Source organism: Sorex fumeus, unplaced genomic scaffold, assembly GCF_029834395.1.
Source record: "Sorex fumeus unplaced genomic scaffold, SorFum_2.1 ptg000093l, whole genome shotgun sequence".
In the NCBI taxonomy this organism is placed as follows: Eukaryota; Metazoa; Chordata; class Mammalia; order Eulipotyphla; family Soricidae; genus Sorex; species Sorex fumeus.
Genome location: NW_026606150.1, coordinates 1272206 through 1294013, shown reverse-complemented (window position 1 = coordinate 1294013; position 21808 = coordinate 1272206). Strand labels below are relative to the sequence as shown.

The 21808-nt window shown below is 42.8% G+C and overlaps 1 protein-coding gene across 1 annotated transcript; it reads left to right on the top strand.

Annotated features, from left to right (window-relative positions):
• The first annotated feature begins 5916 nt into the window (after positions 1-5916).
• LOC130039679 (secretoglobin family 1D member-like) lies at positions 5917-10135 on the top strand. The gene is made up of 3 exons (XM_056131552.1): positions 5917-5988; positions 8745-8938; positions 10079-10135. The coding sequence occupies exons 1-3, from the start codon at positions 5934-5936 to the stop codon at positions 10133-10135; spliced, it is 306 nt and encodes a 101-aa protein (XP_055987527.1). The 5' UTR covers positions 5917-5933.
• Positions 10136-21808: the final 11673 nt, after the last annotated feature.

Sequence of the window (21808 nt, the reverse complement as noted above, 5' to 3'; positions counted from 1 at the left end):
GTGCAGAGCCAGGAGTAACCCCTGAGCATTGCTGGGTATGACCCAAAAAGAAAAAAATCAAGTAGATGAATAGGAAATGATACTCACCCACATAGCAGCAAAGTGCTCAGTGACCAGCAGGACAGACAGGCACAGTTTCATAGTTTAATCCATTGGAGATAACAGCTCACGGTGAGTAATGAGAAAGTCAGAACTACACTCAGTTGCCTGGACAGCCCCAGACTACTTTACCTCCAGAGCCTCCCTGATACTGTCTACATGACAAGTGCATGTCAGAGGACCTGGCTTCCAGCAGTCTCTTCCTCAGAACTGGTATCAGGCACCAGTATCACAGTCTAAATTTTCATCAAAGTTGCAAATGATAGTTATTGGTGGGGTTTGCACATCTTTGGAACTATTTCTGAGGCTGACCTTCTTGAATGTATAATCAGTGAATTGATGTAGCTCCCCTGAGTTCTAGTGAAAGCTCCCCTGAGTTCTGAGTTCCAGGGAAACACTCTGATATTAATACAGTCCTAGCATAGAGGGAAGGAAAAGAAAATTTTTTTCATACGGGCAGCACTAAGGAATACTTACTAGTTAATACTGCACTGAATTTGTGTAGGTGTTTTCTTAAATTACAATACTGCCTGCAGTGCCAGTTTTCCATATGGTTGGAGGAAGAAAGATTAGGAGCACGGTGACAATTGTTAAGGAAATCAGTGATTCTAGAGATCTCTAAAGGAGTACTTTCCCAACTCCCAATCTTAATCTCACGAAGGTTGTCTTCAAAAGTACCAGGTTTTCAGATTAAGTCAATTAAACTTAAAGATCATCAGAAGCTGCTTTAGTTTTCCTTGCCTTTTAAAGGATTATATCCTCTAAGTTATTGGGGACCACCCCAACGGCACACTCCCCACCCGTTCTGGTGAGCATCCTACCATGGACCATTCCTCCTGGCCCTCTATTGTCTTTGAGAATTATTCTCAAACTATGACTTTTCTTTATATCCCACAAATGAGTGCAATTGTTCTGTTTCTTCCTCTCCCCCAGACTCATTTCACTCAGCATGGTGTTTTCCATGTCCATTCATGTGTAAGCAAATTTCATGACTTCATTTTTCTTAATGGCTTCAGAGTATTCCATTGTGTAGATGTGCCAGAGTTTCTTTATACTTTGCTAAGTATTACAGATCATCTTGGTTCACTTTGGAGGCTATAGGAGTCCAAGGATTTATCTATTTCTTCTGGGTTCTCTTGTTTTGGGGCATAAAGATCCTCAAAGGAATGAATCTCTGATGATCCTTTGAATTTCTGTAGTTTCCGTTGTGGCAGTTTTTGGTGTGTTTTTTGTTTTTGTTTTTGTTTTGTCTTGGTTTGGTTTTTGGATTCCAGTTCATTAATCTCCGCTCTTAGTTTTATTATTTCCTTCCTCCTGCTTGCTTTTGGCTCCTTTTGTTGGTCATTTTTCAGTTTCTTCAGTTGTGAGTCAAGTTATATATGAGGGTTCTTTTTCCTTCCTGGTAATGATTGCATTAGGTATGAACTTTTCTCTTAACACCTCTTTTGCAGAATCCCACAAATTCTGGTAGTTTATGTCCTCATTCTCGTTTGTTTCTATGAATCTTTTCATTTCCTCTTTCATTTGCTCGCTGGGCTACTTTTGTTCAGTGAAGAACTAATTAATTTCCAGGTGTTTGAGTTGTTCCTCATTTTTATTTGTAATTAACTTCTTTTAGTGCATCACGGTCTTAGAAACTAGTTGATATGATTTCTATGCTTTTGACTTTTTATAGGTATGTTTTGTGTTCCAGCATGTGGTCTATCATGGATAATGTGCATTAGAGAAGAATGTATATTCATCTTTTTGGAGATTAAATGTCCTATACACATCTACTAAAACCCCACTCTTCCACTTCTTCCTTCAAATAAGGAAACATTACTGAGCTTTAGTCTGGTTGATATATCAAGAAATGACAGAGTGGTTTTGAAGTCTCCAACTACTATTGTGTTGCTATCAATGTCTTTCTTGAAGTATATTAGCAATTGTTTTAAGTATTTTTCTGGTATCGTATTAGTGCATATACATTTAGGAGTGTGAGTTCTTTCTGGTGCAGATCCCTTGATCATTAAGAAATGACCTTTGCTGTCTCTTATATACACTTTCAGCCTGAAGTCTATGTCCTTTGATACTAGTGTGGTCACCCTCACCTTTTTGATAGGGATGTTTGCTTGAAGAAATGTTCTCCAGGCTTTTATTTTGAGTCTGTGTTTGCTCTAACTTTTCAAATGAGTTTTTTGAAGGCAGCTGGCTGTTGGGCTCAGCTTCCTGCCACTCTGTGTTTCTTAGTTGTACATTTAGCCCATTGACATTGAGAGAGATTATTTCATGGAATTTTGTGCCATCTTTTCTATTATATTTGTGGGAGTCATCTTGTCTTAAAGAAACCCCTTTAGTTTTTCTTATATAAATGGTTTTGAATCTATGAAGTTACTGAGCTGTTTGTCTAAGAAGTATTGTATTGTTCCTTCAAATCTGAATTAGAGTCTGACTCAGTAAAGTATTCTTGGTGAGGAGTTCACTGCTTTGAGCTTTTTCTCTACATCCCATCACTATTTTCAGGCCTGACCTAGAAGTTTTTATTTGATAAATCTGCTGTAAATCTTAATGAAGCTCCTTTGTATATTATTTCCTTCTTCAATCTTGATGCTTTCAATATTCTATCTCAAGTTTTCATCATTCTGACTAGAATGTGTCTTGGAGTATTTTTATTTGGATTTCCTTGAGCTAATAATATTAAAAGTCTCCTGGATATGGGTGCATGCACTCTGCACCTCTGGGAACTTTCCCACAATGATGTCATTGACTGTTGCATCTTCACCAGAATTGCCTTCCTGGCCCTCTGGGACCTCAATGATTCTTAAGCTGTTCCTACTGAATTCATCCCAAAGTTCTCTTGTCAGCTGTTCATTTATTTGAGACTTTTACATCTTAAGGAAGGATACAAAATCAGTAAGAAGAAACTCATGCCAATTCTATCGACCGACATGGCATAGAAGAGAGAGGAACTAAAACAATCCTGTTCACAACTGCACCCTCCAAAATCCAGTATATGAAATCAACTTTACAAAGGAGGGGAGGGGCTGGAGTGATAGTACAGCGAGCAGAGAGCTTGCAAAATATAAATGTGGATCCCTATTTCACATCACTCACAAAAATATTAAAAAATACAAATGAAGTTCCATATGACCCAGGAATTTCACATCTTTGTAACTAATCCTCCAAAAAAAAAACCCAGCAATTAAATAAGATATATGTTACAATGTTCTTATATGTAGTATATGGAGAGTATCAAGGGTATAAATATTTGACACAAAATGCTGGGCACTAGATTATAGAAGTGAGAAGTACAGGTTAAGAAGGTGTGAGTGGGGACAAAGATGTAGTTGACAAGAAGTAATCCATGGGCCTTAGTGGAGGATCTTGGTCTCTTTGGTGGTGGAGGTGAGGTGAGGTAATTGTTTATTGTACCAGGAAGAAATATAACATGTTACTATATGCCTACACATATATATGGGTGTTTCCTTGAATGGTTGCAACCCCCTGAACATGTTCACCGCTGTGAAGACTAATGCCCTAATGCATTCTTGGTACTTCATCTGAGCTAGAAAGGACACACTGACCAGCCTGTTGAGAATAGTGTCTTAGGTAAATAATACCTAGCCCACCACAACCTGTTTGGACTTCATTCTTTTCCAAAGTCAGTATGAATGATTTAAACATAAGTATTGTCACTTAGACATGACCATATACAGTAAATCACGTGGTCACAAAATTTATGTATCTTAACTCAGGAAAATCCACATTCTGTGAGCACTTAAAATGGATCAACATGGCAAAGTGTACAATGCTCCAGTGCTTGATTTTGATAAACAGGGCAAAACTTTAGGTGCCCAGATATCTGTCTTTGGTAAACATGGTAATATTAGATGGTCTGATGTTTGAGTTTGACAAACATAGCAGAATTTTAGATGTTCTGATATCTGACTTTAACGAACATGGCAAAAGAGTAGATGGTCTGATATCATATTTCCATAAACATGTCAGAAGGTTAGATATCCAATATCTAACTTGAATGGCAAAGTGATTTATTTTGACTTCTAATGGTTTTTTTTGGGGGGGTGAGGGAGACTCACACCCAGCAATGCTCAGGGGTCACTCCTGTCTCTGTACTCAGGAATTACTCCTGGTGGTGCTCAGGAGACCCTATGAGATGTGGGGAATAGAACTCAGGTTGGTCAAATGCAAGGCAAACACCCTACCTGCTGTACTGAGTTTTATAGTACATATTATATGCCCCAAATGCTCTTAATGTTTATGTTATCATTTTTAACATTTCATAGCTGACATTTACTGTCACTTAACATACTGCACAATTTCCAGTATTTTTCACTTATGTTCACATGAATTCTCTGATATAGGCCCCATTATAATCTCACTTATTTTGCACATAAAGAACCCAAGACTGAAGAGCACCTTGCTGAAGGCACACAGTTAGAAAGTGTCAGTGCGGATAATGAACCCAGAGAATCTATACACAGAGTTCAGATCAACCAAATACAGTCTCTATTTTTAATACCTTACTAAGAATTCAAATCAGCATATATTATTGTTTTGAATTCTGGTTGACAGTAGCATTGAACTTCTGTAACCATTTGATAATAAATAGAAAAAAATTAAACTATTTTCTTTAGAATTAAACTATGTGCCAATTACATAGATTCCCTTTTTTCACTTGAGGGAAAAATTCACAACTTTGTCTATAAAGATTTGCATATTTCCAATAGGTATATTTTACCTTCTCTTGCTCCTATAGGTTGAATAGCTAATGGCATCATGTTTTCTATGAAGTTCTGCAATCATTATAGCCAGTTATAACAGTTTTATCGTAGTTTAGGTGACATGGTTACAATAGCATTAATGTTTCTAGCTATGATCTAAAAAATATTGCAACACTACCAAATTTCCCACACCTTCTTCACCTTTAATTTTTGTTATACCTCTGTCTACAGTAATGTTGACACTTGTGGTCTTGGTGTAAACAATTACCTCACCTCACCTCCACCACCAAAGAGACCAAGATCCTCCACTAAGGCCCATGGATTACTTCTTGTCAACTACATCTTTGTCCCCACTCACACCTTCTTAACCTGTACTTCTCACTTCTATAATCTAGTGCCCAGCATTTTGTGTCAAATATTTATACCCTTGATACTCTCCATATACTACATATAAGAACATTGTAACATATATCTTATTTAATTGCTGGGGTTTTTTTTTTGGAGGATTAGTTACAAAGATGTGAAATTCCTGGGTCATATGGAACTTCATTTGTATTTTTTAATATTTTTGTGAGTGATGTGAAATAGGGATCCACATTTATATTTTGCAAGCTCTCTGCTCGCTGTACTATCACTCCAGCCCCTCCCCTCCTTTGTAAAGTTGATTTCATATACTGGATTTTGGAGGGTGCAGTTGTGAACAGGATTGTTTTAGTTCCTCTCTCTTCTATGCCATGTCGGTCGATAGAATTGGCATGAGTTTCTTCTTACTGATTTTGTATCCTTCCTCAAGTCTGGGGACCTGCATCAATTTCCTCATCATACATGCAAAAAGTTCAACCTCAGAAATCATTCCAAAAACAGGTGCAGACCCCACCAATAACTATCATTCAGAACTTTGATGAAGGTTTTAGAGACCGTGATAATAGGGCATGATGCCAACTCTGAATGAGAAAGAGAGGGCTGGAAGCCAAGTCTTCTGACCTACACATGTCACGTGGGGAGGACAAGGAGACTCTAGGTACAAATATCCCCTGGGCAGCCCCGGCTTCTGAATGCGGTTCAGACTTTCTCGTCACTCACTACGAGTTGTCAACTCCAACAAGCTAAACCATGAAGCTGTGCCTGTCTGTTCTGCTGATCACGATGGCACTTTGCTACTCTTTGGGTGAGTGTCATTTCCTCTCAGACTGGTAACATTCCTGCTGATTAGTGGTCAGTGACTAGGCAGATTATTTAAGGGGTGATGAGCACCTTAGACTAAACCTTTTCATCTATTTGGGAACTAGCCAACAAAGACAGGTTTATGTCCTAACTTCTAAAACTCCAAATTTTCTAGCAAAAATAAAAGGAGTGATGATGAGTCTTAAGAAGAATTCTCCCCCATGAAAACATGCTCATAATCTATAACATATTACAGAAGCAGACCTAATCAGATTTGGATGACTCATGCCATTCATTAGTCCCTTGACCTTGGACCAGGACTTCATTTCACGATGATCCCCAAAAGTGGTGGAGGGAAACTAAGTCTGTCAGGGTCTGCTCTAGGAATCCAGCGGATATCGGAATTTGTCACACTTTCTCTCTCCAGGATATTTAGGTGCCAGATGAATCCACACCTCTTCAACCTGTAATCTCAGTCCATAGATATGATCTGTACATAGGGTTTGGGAGAGTCCTAGTTCCAAGATGCCAATGTTCTATGACTTTCTGATAATAGATCTTCAAATGTGCTCTAAAGATAAGCAGTCCTCAGTAAGACTACAAGGACTATGCATTTTTTTAATTTATTTATTTTATGGGCTGGAGCGGTAGGGCATTTGCCTAGCATGCAGCCGGCCCAGCCAGCCCAAGTTCAATTCCTCCACCCCTCTCGGAGATCTTGGCAAGCTACCGAGAGTATCTTGCCCACACGGCAAAGCCTGGCAAGCTACCCATGACGTATTCGATATACCAAGCACAGTAACAACAAAGTCTCACAATGGAGACGTTACTGGGCCTGCTCGAGCAAATCGATGAACAATGGGAGGACAGTGCTACAGACAGTGCTATTTGCTATTTACTTTATAAAGTAGTTTACAATGTTTGATTACATTTAATATTCAAACATCAACTCCACCAACATTACACCTTCCCACCACCATATTTTGGGTGTTTTCATAGCACAGCGGGTAGGGCGTTCGCCTTACAAGCGGCCAACATGGCCGACCCGAGTTCGATTCCTCCGCCCCTCTCGGAGAGCCCGGCAAGCTACCGAGAGTATTCGATATGCCAGACACAGTAACAACAAAGTCTCCAGTGGAGACGTTACTGGGCCCGCTCGAGCAAATCGACGATCAACGGGAGGGCCTTTACCTTTACCTTTACCTTCATCCCAAACCCTAATCCCTCTCCCAAAACAGAACCAAAATAATATAATATTTCCCTCTAAGATTGGTCACCTCCTCCCAGAGGCTTTTGGCAGAAATGCGTTGAACCCCACAGTAGGTTACTGTTGCCAGGCCACCCCCGGTGGAACGGGTGCTGTCCCTCCGCCTGCTCCCCCTTGGCGGCTCGGTGGCCATCATCCTCCAGAGGCCATTGAACAGTCAGGTCTGGGCCCACAGTGACAAAACTTGTTGGGCCTCACAGGATGGGGGTGGAGCCGGGCCTGGTCTCCCCATCCCAATGAAACCCCAAGTCATCGCCCATGAATGGCCTCTCTGGCTCCTGATCAAGCTGCTCAACAGCCATGATCCCAGAGACTCAAGAGCAAATCTCGAAACCCAGTGGCTTTTGGCAGAAATCCCTCCAGATTTAAGTGTAAAAATTTCAGAATTTCAAAATCACATGGCTCTACTGCAGCCACGCAACATCATATGTTATTCATAACCAGCAATAGAACACAAATTGTCTACTGTTGCCTTTTCAGCAGATCTGAGTGTTGGGGTAAAATCTCAAATAATAATGGTGGGTCTGGTGTCAAGATATTGAATGTGATCAAAGTAGAGAGAGAGTAATGTGGAAATCATCTGCCCCACAGGTAGGGGGAGGGTGTGGGATAGGGGTATACTGGGGTTGTTGGGGGTGTAGAATGGGCACTGATGAAGGTATGAGTGTTTCATTGTACTACCGAGACTTAGACCCAAAAGCTTTGTAACTGCTCTCATGGTGATTCAATAAATAAAATTATAAAAAATGAAAAAAAAAAAGTAAGATGGAGTTCATGCCCAATTTAATGAGCTAATCAGTGGCTGAATAAATAGCAGTACTCCTACATAAAAAAAAAATTGCTTGCCTCCTACTTTGAACTCCCTCAAATGTGGTGTGGTATTCTTGGAGTAAGGGTAGGGTGTCCTATAAAGTATCGTGTGGCTGCAAATGTGGCTGCGTGGTTCAGAAAAAGGTTCTCTCTTGGGTGAGGCTTGGCCGGAGCATGTGGAGAGCCACCATGAACATGGTGGCGGTTGAGTTCTGGAGGTTTTCGGCTGCTAGGGCCGGGTCCCTGGGGCAGGGAGCGGTCTCCCCCGCCTCCCTCTGGGGCGCCCCAAGTGGAACAGCCTGGCGCCGGGTCCATATGGCTATGGCAGGCGTCATGTTATGCTCCCTTCCAGGAGAGAACTGATTATGCATTTTCTAACAAAATCAGCAGTACCAACAACAGTAGTGGAATTAGTTCAGTTGTTGGTGTTCTGAATTATATTTTTCTAGAATAAGTCCGATCACTCAGTGAACAATGCATTTCACTGTCCTCACTTATAAATGATGACCGAGAATTCTTGTCTCTTTCTCTTCCATCTGACTTTTCCCCCTCTTTTCAAGATTCCTATAGGATTACCTCTCCAGAGTTTGATGTTCTCTCGATAGCCAGATCACAGGCAAAGAGATTGTCAGAGCCAAAGGAGAGGCTACCTTTTCTCATACAATTTCTTTTCCAAATTCCAGACGAAGCAAGAACCGTATGTCCATCACTTGAGCAATATTTTAATGACTTCTTCCTGGGAGAAATTGAGGTCTTTAAAGTGCAGGTGGATAGCTTTCATGTTTCTAACCCAGTTGTGGAAGCCGCCTTGAAATTGAAAGAATGTCTGGATACATCTTCACCTTTGGAGAAGAGATTGCTGATGGTGAAAGCTTTGGTAATTTCTTTATTATATCTACACGGAGAGTTCTGTTCAGCTGCACAGATAGGAAAGAATTCTTGGGCTGCTCTGTGGGCACAGGTGTTACAGGTAGCAGAGACCTGCCCTGTGCTCTCTTCTAATAGGGTAGCCCATGTCCACATGGCAAGTGGGAAAATGACACCTACCTACCAACTAGCTGTGCTAAGTCTGAACAGAGCACGGGGTAGGGACCTCCTTCTTGGGTCACCACCTGACACCCTAACCCAAACTGTCTTCAGGAAGAGACAATCAGGCCCAGGTGTGATGTGGAAGGAACAAAATTCTGCTGGCCCCTGCCTGGGACTTTCAGGTGGCAAATCATTTCATTCCTGCCACAGTCACTGAGACACTCATGGGTGCTGTGGGAAAGCTAAGGGGAGGCAGGTGGCTGGAGGGAACCAGCAAGGCTTCCACTATATGAGGCTAGCAGCTGGGGACCTCCTGGCATTTGCACATGCTGCGCCCTCCATGCATCTCCCGTACTCTTCCTCCTCACCCACAACTCTTCTTAACCCATAGAGTGAACATATATACTCTCAACGTGACTCCTACAGACATAGGTGCCATTACAATGTCTACTTATGTTTTCATGACAATTTCAATGTCAGGAAAGTTCCACCTGAATATCCCCCTCTCGACGGAGGTCCTGAATTTCCTCAATTTTTCTCACCTAAGTGCCGTTAGGAGTTGTACTGCCTTGCTAAGAACTAATAGAACTGAGGGTGAAATTTTATACTTTGACGTCAGGAAACTCTAAAAGCAGTTTCATCCTCCCATTCTCTATCCCAGTCCATTTTCCTCCTCCCATCCTTGACCCAACCCATCAGTGCTGAATCCCACTTATAAATGAGAAAGAGGGTCCTCGGCAGTGGAACATCAGGCAGCTTTCACACGGTGCTCTGTCCAGTATCACTTAATTTTTTGGACTGTGAAACACTTTCATTGCATGTTCATTGGAATTATATCCAGTCTGGATACATTTTCTATGTGCTATATAGCCCATGTCAGTTCCAGTTGCCAGGGATAGTTGAAATCGTCGGTGTGAAGGAGAGTCTGTGTTAACAAGTTATCTCTGGAGAAGCTTTACTGATCTCCCCTTTATTTTTTTCCTTTCAGAACAAATTATATGAAAAATGCAAGTCAGAGAAAACAGAAGATGCCATTTCAGCTTAACCATAATCGTCTGATTTCACTGGAAAATGTAAAGGTTTCGACACTCACACCAATAAATTAATAGCCCAGCAAGTTTAGTTTCTTTGTTTTTATCCAGTAATATCAAACTTTGAATGGGGGTGGGACTTTTTGGCAAGTGTCCTTGAAGGTCATCAACTGTTAGTTCCAGAGATATAGTCTCTGGCCGCACACAAAAATAGTACGTGCTGGGATCACAAGGAATAAATTGAGTTAGGAAGCATCCATTCACTGGACTGTGGATGAAAATTATCATTGAGCATCTAAACACACCTAAAAGGGGATTCCGAGTCTGTCATTACTTTAACAATTGGAGAATTAACAAACAGAGTGACACACAGAAGACTCTCTTAGTAGGTTACTGCTAAAGACGATGTGGACTAAAGCAAAACCCAAACACTGGCATTCAGAGGTGATAATTTTAGGAATACTCTTTGATGAGTAGCACTGTAGCACTCTCTTCCCAATGTTTATCGATTTGCTTGAGCGGATCCAGTAACGTCTCCATTGTGAAACTTGTCGTTACTGTGTCTGGCATATCGAATACGTCACGGGTAGCTTGCCAGGCTTTGCTGTGCGGGTGAGATACTCTCGGTAGCTTGCCAGGCTCTCCGAGAGGGGCGGAGGAATTGAACCCAGGTCGGCCAGGCCGGCTGCATGCAAGACAAAGCCTTACAAAATTTTATTTGAGATGATGAAGTATTCTGGAAACAAACATTGTCACTATATTTAATGCCACTAAATTTCATTCTGCATGAGGGAGAAAAGGTAAGTGTTGTATTGAATATTTTAATACACACATACAAAAACACGCATACACACACACACATACATTCACTCCATAGGCCCAAATCTCTGAGAATCAGAGGGAGGGTAATTGTAACAGAATAATGAGATTGTGTCCTATCCCTCTATCCTGGAGACAAATATTTCCACAACGTTTTAACAATATCTAACACCACTGAATACTAAACTTCAAAATGGTTAAATGACAAATGTTATGTTGAATATTTTAGTACACACAGACATGAACACACACACACACACACACACACACACACACACACACACACCAGAAGCTCACCTTCCTGAGATTCAGCAGGACAGTAATTTTAAGGGAATAATGAGATCAAGTGCTGTCATCATCCAGAAGTGGCCGTATCCCCTGGTGCATTCAGGACCAAAAGTTGTTCCAGAAAAACGGACTGATAGCCAATGATAGCTCTATTGAAATCAAACAGCGTTAAATAGGAAAAGAGAAACTGTGCTACATGTGTGTGTGTGTGTGTGTGTGTGTGTGTGTGCGTGTGTGTGTGGTGGGGAATGTGGGGGGATAGAATGGGAAGCAATGCAATAAAAAATTGACAGATGGGGAATGAAGGCATAAAGGAGCAGTTAACCATAAGCACTGGGGAATTAAGAGTGACTCAGGAACACTGTAGTGGGTGTAACAATAGTTGCAAGTTGATAGGCAACTCCATTAACTTAAGCTCTCTGTGAAAGAGAAAAGACAGCCCCAAGCCACGCCTGAGCTGCTCATAACATAGAGGGACAAATGATTCAGCAAACTCAGTGAACTGATGTACAGCAATTACAGATGATGGGGAGATGGCGCCCCTTTTGGTGATGTCCTTCCCCATCTCTGGAGTGGTGTCTCCGAAGACTCTCACCTCTAAAATCCCTGGAGGATTTCTCAACAGGATGGCACCGGCCAGGTGGTTTAGAAGCACTGTCAGCAGGGGATTCCAGAAAATTCCTACTGCTCTCCCCTCATCGCCCATTCTTCACAGGACATAACTTTCCAAATTTCTGGCATTTCTGTATTTACATCATCCGTAAATGCTAACACTACAGATTTGCTTCTCAAAACATTTCTTTGTTGAAGAGACTACCATTTAATTCAAAAGTTCTATTTCAGGGAGCCAGAGAGATAGTACAGTAAGCAGGATGCTTGTCTTGCATGTGGCTGACCCAGATTTGATCCCCCATCACCTCGTATGAACAGCTTTGTAATGCTCTACCTCGTGGCGATTCAATAAAAATAAAAATTAATATTATAAATAAATGAATAATAAAAAAATAAAGAAAATGAACAAAATCTGAAGGAGACACCAAGCCGATGGAACTCCCAAGTACATTGCTCTTCAGGCTGAAAATTCTGGGCCTTCTTCATCAGCTCCACCCAGGCCCCACAGCTTCCAGCTTCACAGCCTCACAACTAATGTCCAGTAATGCCAAGCCGAGGAAGCGTCCCAATTCCACAGCTTGAGGATACTGATGATACTTCCACAATACTGACAGCCCAGCGGGTGCCCAGGAAATTCGATGGGAAAGTAGCATAGAAGCTGACTAAGCTCAATAAGCTGAAACCATGACACAGAGACTCAGCTAACAACTAACATCTCAGTAGACCCTCAATGAATTATTAAAGTCATTGTGATGGGGCTGGAGAGATAGCACAGAAGGGAGGGCATTCACCTTGCATGCGGCTGACCCGGGTTTGATTCCCAGCATCCCATCTGGTCCCCCCAAGCACCGCCAGGGGTATTTCCTGAGTGCATGAGCCATGAATAACCTGTGTGCATTGCCGGGTGTGCCCCCAAAAGCAAAAATTATGAATAAATAAATAAAGTCATTGTGATGCCCAAAAGGAGAGAGAGAAAGAGAGAAGTGCCTGCCATAGAGGCAGGTGGAGGTACAGGGTGGTGGAAGAAAAACTGGGGACACTGGTGCTGGGGAACATACGCTGGCGGAGGGATGGGTGTTGGAACACTCTAGAACTGAAACCTCATCATGAACAGCTTTGTAAGGGACTCGCAGTGATTCAATAATAAAATCTTTAAAAAATAATGTCATTGTAAGATATGACAATTTTCACAAATTCAATGCTACTATATTTTTATTATTTCACTTACCTTCCTGTTGTAACAATCAATATAAAATAAATTATTTTGTGCCTGCCAAAAGGGCAGGTTGGGGGACTGAGTGGGAAACTGGAGACAGTGGTGGAGGAAAGGTTACACTGGTGGTAGGATTGGAGTTGAAACATTGAATGCCCGCTAGAACTCTATTATGAATAATTTTGTGTGCTGCCATATTTAAATCAAGTTAGGAATAAAAACAAAACTGCAGTGGCTGGAGCGATATAGCACAAGCGGGTAGGGCATTTGCCTTGCACGCGGCCAACCGGGTTCGATTCCAAGCACCCTATATAGTCCCCTGAGCACCGCCAGGAGTAATTCCTGAGTGCAGAGTCAGGAGTAACCCCTGTGTATCGCCAGGTGTAACCACCCCCCCAAAAAAAAAACAGAACTGGAACAATAGTGCAGTGGGTAGGGCACTTGCCTGGGTTCAATCCCTGGCATCCCATATTATCCCCCAAGCACTGTCAGGAGTAATTCCTATCTGCAGAGCTAGGAGTAATCCCTGTGCATCACCAAGTGTGACCCAAAAAGGGGGGGGGGGTGGAAAAGAACTGGAACGATAGTACAATGGGTAGGACACTTGCCTTGCACACAGCTGACCTGGGTTCAATCCCTGGCATCCCATATTATACCCCAAGCACTGTCAGGAGTAATTCCTGAGTGCAGAGCCAGGAGCAACCCCTGAGCATTGCTGGGTGTGACGCAAAAAAACAACAACAAAAATAAATAAATAAATATTTTAAAAATAAACATACAGTCATTCAGTATCCATCCCACCACCAGTGTCAACCTCCCTCCACCAGTGTTCCCGTGTCCCCCCCTGCCCCCTCCACCACCACCTCCAGCCTGCGGACAGGCACATTATTATGTTTGTTTGTTGTACTTTGAATCTCATGCTTTCAGTTCTTGACTTGTCTCTGAAAGTTCTCAGGACCCTACCCAGCGCAGACAGAGGAACAGAGACAAGTGAAGAAATAGAAGTTTAATGGGGTGTCCTCCCGGGCGGCCCCTACCTGCCTCTGGTCAGGCTATAGTAGACCCATGCCCTAGGAGAGATTACGCAGAATTTTAAATTATTTGGGGTCCAATAGAACAAAGACCCGTGGGAGGATCCACTTGGTGAAGAAACATGGAATGCAGCCTGGGGGCTACTGGACTTGGGAGGGACCATAAGCCAGGTCTTTGGAGCCAGAGGGGAAGGGCGATCTTTGATTCTGGCACTGTGGCTATCTGTTCCCAAGCAAACTTGCAGCCTCCACCGATACCCAAAACCCTTGAGCTGTTCTTGTCACTTCCCATCTGCCTCTTCTCACTTCCCCACCTTGATTTCTATCCTTCACTACCCTCCTACCTACATTCTGGGGTCAACGGTGACCAAGGCACTACACACACACACACACACACTTAATACACTGCATTCCCTCATCCAGATATTCTATATACTGCCAGATAATTGACATAATCTTATTTGTCCTTCTTCTGGCTTACTTGAATTAGTATCTTCAAGTTCCATCCTCGTTGCAGTGAATTGCACAATTTTATCATTCCTCAGAGCTCCGTCACATTCTATTGTATATATCCCACATCACCATAATTAATCCATACATCTGTCATTGGACACCTCGGCTTATTCGAAATCTTAGCAACTGTGCTGCTCGCCGCAATAAATAACTGTGTGCACATGTCCTTTTGTATGAATGTCTTTCTGTCCTAGGGATAGATATCCAGAAATGGAATTGCTGGTTGGGTCTTACGTCAACTCAATTCTACAACTCAATTCTAAGTTTACTTAGAACTCACCATACTGTTTCCCATCAGGGTTCCACAAGACAACATTCCCACCAGTAGTGAGTAGGAGTTCCCTTTTCACTATAACCTCGCCAACAGATTGTTCCCACTCCTCTTGATATGTGCCATTCTCACTGGTGTGAGTTGATAGCTCATTTTCGTCTTGATGAGGATTTCCCTAGTTATAAGTAATGATGAGTATTTTCATACTGGCCATCTGCCTGTCTTCCTCAGAGAAGTGTCTGTTCATTTCCTCTCCCCATTTTTTGATAGGATTTTTGGATTTTTGTTGCTGTTCCCCCATCTATTTAAATTTAGGTTGTGATTGGCACCCCATTAAATCTATAGATCAATGTCAGATTAATTGAAATATCAAGAATATTAAGCTTCTTGGGGGTATGGTGCCACCAGCAGGTCAATCTGTACCTGTGAGGCGAGTGCATCAGCAGCCTGATGGCGCCTTCAGACTTCCAGATACCCCAAAATTGCTGCTGTGCCTTTGGCCAGACTCCCAAAACTTGGGGCAAAGTTCAACTGCTTAATGGCCATGATCCCAAAGACTCAGAAACAAATCTCGAAACCCAGCGATTTTGGCAGAAATGCGTCCGGTCCCTGCAGTAGGTTACCGGTGCTGGGCCCACCCAGGTGGGAATAGGCTTCATGCCTTGGCCTATTCCCTCTGGCGGCCCAGTGACCACCATCCTCCAGAGGCCACTGGACAATCAGGTTTGGAGCCGCAGTGACGAGAAACGCAGGGCCTCATGGGATGGGGGTGGAGCCGGTCCTTTCCTCCCTGTCCCAACAAGACCCCAAGTCGTTGGCCATAAACGGCCTCTCTGGCTCCTAGAAATGCGTCTGGACCCTGCAGTAGGTTACTGTCACCCCAGGGGGGAAAGGGTGCTGTCCCTCTGCCGGCTCCCCCTTGGTGGCTCGTGGCCACCATCCTCCAGAGGCCATTGGACAGTCAGGTTTGGGCCCGCAGTGACGAGACATGTTGGGCCTCACGGGATGGGGGTGGAGCTGGTCCTTTCCTCCCCACCCCAATGAGACCCAAAGTCATCGCCCTCGAACGGCCTCCCTGGCTCCTGATCAAGCGGCTTAACAAAGATGATCCCAGAGACTCAGAAACAAATCTTAAAACCCAGCGGCTTTTGGCAGAAATGCGTCCGGACCACGCAGTAGGTTACTGTCGCCGGGCCACCCCAGGGGGGAAAGGGTGTTGTCCCTCCGCCTACTCCCCCTAGGTGGCTCGGTGGCCACCATACTCCAGAGACCACTGAACAGTCAGGTTTGGGCCCTCAGTGAGGAGACACGCAGGGCCTCAGGGGATGGGGTGGAGCCGGCCTTTTCCTCCCCCTCCCAATGAGACCCCGAGTCTCCGTCCATGAACAGCCTTTCTGGCTCCTGATCAAGCTGCTTAACAGACATGGTCCCAGAGACTCAGGACCAAATCTCAGAACCCAGCAGGTTTTGGCAGAAATCCCTCCAGATTTAAGTGTTAAAATTTCGGAATTTCAAAATCACACAGCCACTACTGCAGCCATGCGACCTCCATATGTTATTCATAACCAGCAATAGAAAACAAATTATCTACCGTTGCCTTTTCAGCAGATCTGAGTGTGGGGGTAAAATCTCAAATAATAATGGTGGGTCTGGTGTCAAGATATTGAATGTGATCAAAGTAGAGAGAGAGTAATGTGGAAATCATCTGTGGAAATCACAGGTAGGGGGAGGGTGTGGGATGGGGGTATACTGGGGTTGTTGGGGTGGAGAATGGGCACTGGTGAAAGTACACGTGTTTCATTTTACAACCGAGACTTAGACCCGAAAGCTCTGTAACTTTTCTCACGATGATTCAATAAATTAAATCGTGAAAAATAAAAAAAAAAAAGTAAGGTGAAGTTCATGCCCAATTCAATCAGCTAATCAGTGGCTGAATAAATAGCAGTACTCCTACATAAAAAAAAAAAATTAAGCTTCTTAACTCCTAGACTTGGTGAAATTATGGCTACCAGAGAGGGATGAGTGGAAGGAAGGAATGGGGGGGGGTCTTTGGGGTGATGGCTATGTTGAATACTACACAGATACAGAGGCAATGCTATATCCTTCATTCTATAATATTATAAGCTAATGGAAATTATTTAGAGAGGGAAGAACATTGAGTTTCCAAAACTGATGTCATAAATATCCCATTAGAGCTTTCTTAATCTCAGAAATATTTTATAGTTTTTTTTCTGACTTTTGCTAAGTTTATTCCTCAAGATTCTGAAAATTTTAAATGATTATCTTTATAGTGGCCACACCAGGCAGGCTGGGCTGTGCAGGGCTACTCCCACTGATGCACATTGGCCTGGTGATGCAGTGCTTGGACCCACCCACCCTTGGGGTCCGCCAGGGTCATCTGGCAGGTCTCAGTGGGCCATGCAGTGCTAGGGGTCAAATGCGGAGTCTCAAATATGTGAGGTTTGTCACTCCTCCGCTATGTTTTTTTCTTTTTGGGTCACACCCAGCGATGTTCAAGGGTTACTCCTGGCTCTGCACTCAGGAATTACTCCTGGCAGTGCTGGAGAAACCATATGGGATGCCAGGGATCGAGCCCTGGTCGGCCTTGTGCAAGTCAAATACCCTACCCGCTGTACTATCGCTCCAGTCCCTCCCACACACACTATTTAATTTCAATCTCTGTACAAAGCACACAGAAATATAATTGATTTTTTCACATTCAATCTTGAATTCTAAAACCATACTGAATTCACTCATTAAATCCTATGGTAGACAGGATCCGATTTTCTGAGTTATCTTGGGATCTAGTATTAATTCTTCTTTCTAGTGAGTTTTCTGGCTAATATGCAGACAAGACCAGGAAGTCAGTAAGACATAGAAGTAATAACATGGGACATCCTTGCACTGAATCAATTAGTGCATCCGTTCTTCATGTTTAATGAACATATTTTTTGCTGAAGATATTTTCGTGTAAGTACTTTATCAAACCAAGGAAATCCCCTTTAGATTCCACATTACTTAGCATTCCTGTCAGGAATGAGTGTTGACTTGTCAAACACACTCGTCATATCTATTTGTCACATGGTCTTCCTCTGTTTTAACAAAAATTGCTAGTTGACTTTCAAATGCTAAAAATTACTTTACTCCACCACTCAAACACAGAACCATAAATTCAAATAGATACATGCACACCTATGTTCATTGTAGTACTTTCCACACTAACCAAGATACAGAAACACCCCAAAGGTCCGATGACAGATGAAGAAGTTGCGGTACGGATATACTAAGGAATACAACTGAAGCAACAAGAAAAGATGGAAAACTGAAGTTCAAAGTATGAGACTAATATCCAAGAACAGAAAAAACAGGAGCCAGGACTGAACAACAGTTGGAAGTTTGCCACAAGTATATGAGGGTCAGAGGGGAGTTAGGATAGAGAAGGGACCAACATGACAATAGTAAGTAAAGGTAAAGGTAAAGGCCCTCCCGTTGATCGTCGATTTGCTCGAGCGGGCCCAGTAACGTCTCCATTGGAGACTTTGTTGTTACTGTGTCTGGCATATCGAATACTCTCGGTAGCTTGCCGGGCTCTCCGAGAGGGGCGGAGGAATCGAACTCGGGTCGGCCATGTTGGCCGCGTGTAAGGCGAACGCCCTACCCGCTGTGCTATCGCTCCAGCAATAGTAAGTAATAGTAAGTAATAGTTAGAAATGATGACTCTGGACAAGAACTGAGCGCTAAAAGAAGTAGGTAAAGGGATAGACATGATAACCTTTTAGTACCTGTATTGCAAAGCAGATGCCCAAAAGGAGAGAGAGAGAGAGAGAGAGAGAGAGAGAGAGAGAGAGAGAGAGAGGGAGGGAGGGAGAAGAAAAGTGTCATGGGGAGGGGATTAGGGAGGAGGGCATGACAGGAAAACTGGACATTGGTGGTGGGAAATGTGCACTGGTGAAGGGACAGGTGAAGGAACATTGTATGACCAAAACCCAATCCTAAACAACTTTGTAACTGTGTACCTCATGGTGATTCAATTAAAAAATAAATTACGATATTCAGGACAAAAAAAAAAACTACAGTTCACAGTAATGTGTATGGTACTCGAGGCACGATGAGTCAGAAGGAAAAAGATACCAAATGATCTCAGTCATCTGAGAATCGAAACAAGAATATAGAGCCATTGGTGGTGACAAAACCTTGACCATGGATAACAAAACTGAAATTACCGAGTAAGGTGGGAGAGGTGGACCTGAATGAAGAGGTGAATTTGAAGCAACAGGGCATCGGTGGAGGGTCTTAGGTACTTTGGTAGTGGCCTGTGGTAACTGCACACCAGAACCACAAACATGTGACCTGGGGGGCATAGTACAGCCATGTGGGTACTCATCTTTCACTTAGCCAATCCAGGTTCTATCCCCTGGGTTGACTGTGTGCACCCTATATGGTTCCCTGAACTGCTAAGAGTGATCCCTGAGCACAGAGCCAGGAGTCAACCCTGAGCACTGCCAAATATAGTCGAAATAAAAATAAACATATGACCTAAACTTTCATTGTATAAAAACTTTTACATAATAGGGGCTGGAGAAATAGAACAGCAGAACAGCTTGTCTAGCATGTGGCCAATGTGGGTTCAATCCCCGGCACCTGGCATAGTCCCCCAGTCTGCCAGGAGTGATCCCTGAGCACAGTAAGGAATAAGCCCTGAGCACTGCCAGGTCTGACCTCCCCAAAAGACAAACCAACTAAAATTTTTATAAAATAAGTTTTCCCCATTAAACAAAGTTTGCTTTTAAAAATTATTTCGGTGGGGCTGGAGTTATAGCACAGCAGGTAGGGCATTTGTCTTGCATGCAGCCGACCCAGGTTCGATTCCCAGCATCCTATATGGTCCCCTGAGCACCGCCAGGAGTAATTCCTGAGTGCATGAGCCAGGAGTAATCCCTGTGCATCACCAGATGTGACTCAAAAAGCCAAAAAAAAAAAAAAAATTACTTTTGTACATTCCTGAAATAAATCCTACTTGATTACATGTTTTCCTTTTCACGTAAGGATTTGATTCACTAGAACATTTTTGCTTTGTTTTGTCTTGGGTTTTTGTTTTTATTTTCATTGGGTCACACCCAGCGATGCTCAGGGGCTACTTCTGACTCTGCACTCAGGAATTACTCCTGGCAATGCTTGGGGGACCATATGGAATGCCAGGGATGTGCACGTGGCAAACACCCTACCTGCTGTACTATCACTCTGGTCCTCATTCACTAAAACATTTTTTTAAGACTTTCTATGCAAATGGTCCTGAGGGATAGCATCCTGGATTCCCTTCCCATCTCTGGTGGGGCTGCGGGCAGTGCCGTGCTCCTAGGGGAGCAGAATGTGTTTCTTTCCTCCTCTGTTTCCGGGAAGAAACCACGCAGAGTAAAAAGGGCTTCCTGGACTGGAAGGATTTAGGCCTGAAACACTCAAGCGAGCGGAAGCTACACACTGTTCACCCCTCATAAATTTGGACTTGCTATTTCTCCTCCAGGGAACTGAATTTATCTATATCTTCCAAGAAATGTGTGTGCATCTCACCTCAGTTATTAACTGTACTGCAACACATCGGTGCATTTTTTTTGTTCTACCCCTCTCATTTCTCAAGGACCAGCTGGGGTTAATGAAATGCCCTGGATGACTGTTTTCTTTTTCCAATATCTTTTTCCAATATCGTTGCTGCTCCCCTTCTATGTCCCTTCTTCTCCTGCTTCTCTTTTTCTAGTGTCTGCATGCAGAAGTGGCAGTCACTGACAAGTTCTGTTTTTTTTTTTAACATAGGCATTTAATGTTTAAATTTCCCTCTTAGCACGCTTTAGTGGCATAACAAGATATAAAGGCAACACATAGGGAAAAAAAATCAAAGGTATTTCTATATACAAGCAATGAACAAGCAGGAATCAAAATTGGAGAAACAGCACCGTTCACAATTGCTCCAAGAAAACACTTAGCTATAAATCTGACAAAATGTGTACAGGGTATATAAAACTGGTGATGGAAGAAAACAAAGATGTACAAAAATGGAGACACATCATGTCTATGGCTAAGTAGATTCACTCTCATAAATAAGTGACTGGTCCCACATTGCATTATGGATTTAATGCAACCACATATATATCAGGACTTTTGTATAGATACATCGATTCTAAATGAATACTAAAGGCAAAAGAGGAGACCCAAAATAAATGTTTAAAAGATTAAAGTTGAAAAATCACACAATCAGACTTTATGATATATACATAAGGCCACAATAATCCCGTGCAAGGTGGTGTTCAAAGGGGAAAAACGTCAGTGGAAGAGATGTCCAGAAATGCAGACTCACAATAATAAAGCTAACAGATTTCCAACAAAGACACAAGAGATTCCATGAAAAATCATCTTTCAACATGATCCTAGAACAATCAGCCATCCATCTATCTGTAGCCCTGCCCAAAGAAATTAAAGTATAAACCTCACGCACCCAAAAAAAAAGTTTAACATAAAACACAACAGAGATTTAAATGTAATATATATAATGTGAACCATTAAGAAGAAAACAGAGGCTGGAACAATAGCACAGTGGTAGGGCGTTTGCCTTGCACACGGCCGACCCAGGTTCGATTCCCAGCATCCCATATGGTCCCCTGAGCACCACCAGGGGTAATTCCTGAGCACAGAACCAGGAGTAACCCCTGTGCATTGCCGGGTGTGACCCAAAAAGAAAAAAAAAAAAGAAGAAAAAAACAGAAGGGGTAATCTTTGAGATCCTGAGCCCAAGAAATATTTTCCAGGCAAATTTCATCAAACAACACCCTGCCCCTGCCCCCCAAACTGAATAACCTGAACTTCATCAAAAGCAATGCCATTCTTCCTGACAAAGCTGCAAATGAAATCAATGCTAGGTACGTCTTTGACGTTGGTTTGCGTAACACAC